General features: G+C 38.7%; 1 protein-coding gene across 1 annotated transcript; it reads left to right on the forward strand.

Annotated features, from left to right (window-relative positions):
- The first annotated feature begins 2,415 nt into the window (after positions 1 to 2,415).
- LOC120179668 (protein ELF4-LIKE 4-like) lies at positions 2,416 to 3,371 on the forward strand. The gene is made up of 2 exons (XM_039185202.1): positions 2,416 to 2,450; positions 2,799 to 3,371. The coding sequence occupies exon 2, from the start codon at positions 2,809 to 2,811 to the stop codon at positions 3,160 to 3,162; it is 354 nt and encodes a 117-aa protein (XP_039041133.1). The 5' UTR covers positions 2,416 to 2,450; positions 2,799 to 2,808; the 3' UTR covers positions 3,163 to 3,371.
- The last annotated feature ends 282 nt before the right edge of the window (positions 3,372 to 3,653 follow it).

Genomic DNA, 3,653 nt, shown 5'->3' on the forward strand with positions numbered 1-3,653 from the left:
GCTAAATAACCAGCATATGAACCCCTAGTCAGATATGTAAACATAAACCCATAATATCCTCCAAGAGGGGTCATATAACTCTGTGATAGCAGCGGCGGCAATGTTTGGTAAGGGAAAGGCGGTGATAACATCATATATGGTTGCGGCATGTAAGTCGCTACAGACGGTGGCTACTGTGAAGGTCCTACTGGTGTAGCTGAGGATGAACTGGAAGCACTTGTTCTCATTCCACGAATCGGGGGACGATGGGGTTGTGACGGTGTACGTCTCTGTCGACGTCGATGAAAGCTCTGCCCTCATGCATCCTCGGAAAGTAGAAACAATTTCCCGTTACTGTTGAACCACTCATAATAATCATCTGCAACCTTCAAGAGGTTATCATAAATGGGCTATCTATAGGGAGGGCGACGATGTCGATCCTCCCACCTCAAGACCCACTCATGATGCATCACTAGCCAATCTGTATCCGCATTGTCGCGTCGATCTGTGTTATGTAACTCATCCATATTGCAATGTGCTTCCGGAATTGGTTGTACAAAATCAAATTTCTGGAGCACGCGATTAGTGGAGTGCCACTCGACAATCGCATAACATATCAAAGTGACCACCGCCATCCAAACATCTGATGAGCCCCTCAACTCATGTGGGATGAACATCCTCACATCATCATTAGAATATGAAATCCATTCAAACTAAAACAAATATATATAATTCTTATCAAATAATAATCTAATTATATAACTATAATACAAAATCGATTTTTAAACATTAAAATGCATACCTCTGTGCTAACCTTCTGATCAATTAGCAGCCTGATTATTTCTAATTCATCAGGTAGATCCCGATGATTTTTCCTGTAGGTAGATCACCTATTCAAGGAAATTTTTTTATTATACACTAGATAAAATGATTAATATACGAAATTAGTTTTATAATTACCTCAATAGTAGCGAAAATACGAACGGATTCTTCACAACAGGGCATAAAAAGGGCAAGCGATACCATGCCCAAGACTGCAACAGAATGAGACATCTGTCGATATTATTTTTCCTGTTGTCAGTCGCTTAACACATCTCCCTATACAAGAATGCCAAAACTGTTGAGCCCCAACTCAGTGATCCGGCCATATGAAAGTCGCCAAGATGTCGCAACCACATACAATGAACTTGGTTGCGCAATTTGTCTGGTATCAACAACCCTCCTATCAGCTGTAGTATACATGCTCGTGCATACATTTTAACTTGATCCTCTGAGGCGTCCTCATTTAAATTCCAAAAATTTACATCTAACCAATTTAACGGTATTCGACAACCGTTAAAATTTCGCGGGATACCTCCTAAATAATCATGGCACAAAGTAATCCAGTTACCCTGTGCCATCCCTGAAATCACATCTCTATCCACCGGAAGCCCCAAGTGCATAGAAACATCCTCAAGCGTAATCGTGCACTTTTCATACGGAAGATGGAATGTGTGGGTCTCCAGCCTCCACCGCTCCAGTAATACAAAAATCAGGTTTGGTTCTATCTTACAATGGCCTTCATATCTAACTATGTGACTGAATCCAGCCTCGACTAAATATGGCCAGACACGGGTAGATATCACTAACTTAAGGTTCCTAATAAAAGGATATAATATATGGTCGCTCTCCTAAAATATTAATAATTACAAAAATTAATTTATAAACTAATAATTATGAATTAAATAAATAAAGTATTACTAATAATTTAAATTAAATTAAAATGTAAAAATGTTATCGTATCAGCAAAATGTCGAGATATATTATTTCCATCCAAACGAAGTAGACCGCCTTCCATTTTATGACTACAAAAAAAATTAATTAAATAAAATATTAAAAATCTTAAATAGTTAAATAAAATACTAACAAAATATTAAATATAATAAAATATACCTTAACGAACTATGAGAGAGTATAAGAGTATTTGAGAGAAGTTAATAGGATTTGGTGTGATGAAAGTGATTGAGAATGGATGTATTTATAGGGGGAATGGGGGTGTGAACGGTCGAGGGGGTTGGGAAATTAATGGAAGGCGTGGCCCATGCACCGCGCCTTCCTGACACGCGTCAGACTATCACAAAGGCGCGGCCCATACACCACGTTATACCCTTACGTGGCATAAGACGTGCCCCATTCACCCAACGTGTACCCATATCAGCATAAGGCGCGCTTTATGGGGCACGCCTTACCCCACGTTGCGTTAGGTTAGCGTAAGACGCGCTTCATGGGGCGCGCCTTTGTGCAAGGGGTGTTAGATCGATAAATAAAGATGAAAGGTTGTCTGACAGGTAATTAAAGTTTTAAAAAGGTGATTTTTCAGTGTAATTGCCTCAAAACCCAGTTGTTTTTCAGAGAAAAAGATTCCAATTTTGCTGCTTTTTCCCTCCCCGTCCCTTTGTGTTGAATCTCAAGATATATCTAGTCGTTTCAAGGTATGAGAAAAAAAATGAACATCAACCCAAATTTCATTTCGTTGTATTTGTAACGTTTTAATGGTAATTAAGGCCATTAGGTTAATGATTTTGTGGGGTCTCATAAATTTATGTTAACTTGGTTTTCTTTCTTAGAGATAATTGGGAACAAAAGGTTGTTTTTTTATAGGCCAAGGGCCAATGGGTCTCCAAAGTCTGTTCTTTTGTGCTTAATACATTGTTGTCTCGTAAGCGCACACTCCCAGTTCTCTGTTTGGTTACTGAGATAAAGTCGGAGAAAAGAAAAGGAAAATCCTTTCATCGTTGAGAATTTCCGTCCCTAAATTTGATGGTGTGCCGCTTTTCAGGGTTCCTCGAGATGGAAGACGATATGTTTTCAGGGTTCGGCAATGGAACTCGGCTAGACGCCAGAGTTGTACACACATTTCAAAAGAATTTCGTGCAAGTCCAAGACATTCTAGACCAAAACAGGCTGCTAATCAACGAGATCAACCAGAACCACGAGTCGAAAATCCCCGACAACCTGAGTCGAAACGTGGGGTTAATCAAAGAGCTAAACAACAACGTCAGACGAGTAGTGGATCTCTATGCCGATCTCTCGAGCTCTTTCACAAGATCAATGGAGGCTTCATCTGAAGGTGATGATTCATCAGCTGGAACATTCAAGTCTGATGGCAAAGCTTCCAGTCAAAAGAGAATCAGATCCGGGTAAATCTGCAGAATCCCATATTTAAAAATTCCTTTAAACTTACATCTTGTAATCATGTATAACCATTGTTATGATCTTGTCATGTGGATTTGTTGTTCAATAAATGAGTATATTAGCCATAGTGGTTTTACCTTAACTGTACTTTGTCTGCAAGTTCAATTATTGTTTAATGTGCTAAACTGTCATTAAAAGCAATTTTGAAGCATTTTCAGTTCCATCAATATATGTGTACGTGTATTGTTTCATTTATTGAGGTTTGAGGGAGTCGATCTGCCTTTGATGGGAACTTTCAACAACCCCACTTTATCATTCTTTTTTTTCCCCATGTTTTGTCAAAAAAAGATTCCTTAGTTTGCAGTGAAGGGTTGGTATATACTGTTTTTAATAACAAAAACACAGATTGCGGGGGGTTTTTTTTTTTATGTTTCATGATTTTATCTGTACTAAACTCGAACATAATTTGAACTCTGACCATCAAATGATGGTTCTTCCTT

This window comes from Hibiscus syriacus, unplaced genomic scaffold (genome assembly GCF_006381635.1).
Source record: "Hibiscus syriacus cultivar Baekdansim isolate YM2019G1 unplaced genomic scaffold, ASM638163v2 tig00112443_pilon, whole genome shotgun sequence".
Taxonomy (NCBI): domain Eukaryota; kingdom Viridiplantae; phylum Streptophyta; class Magnoliopsida; order Malvales; family Malvaceae; genus Hibiscus; species Hibiscus syriacus.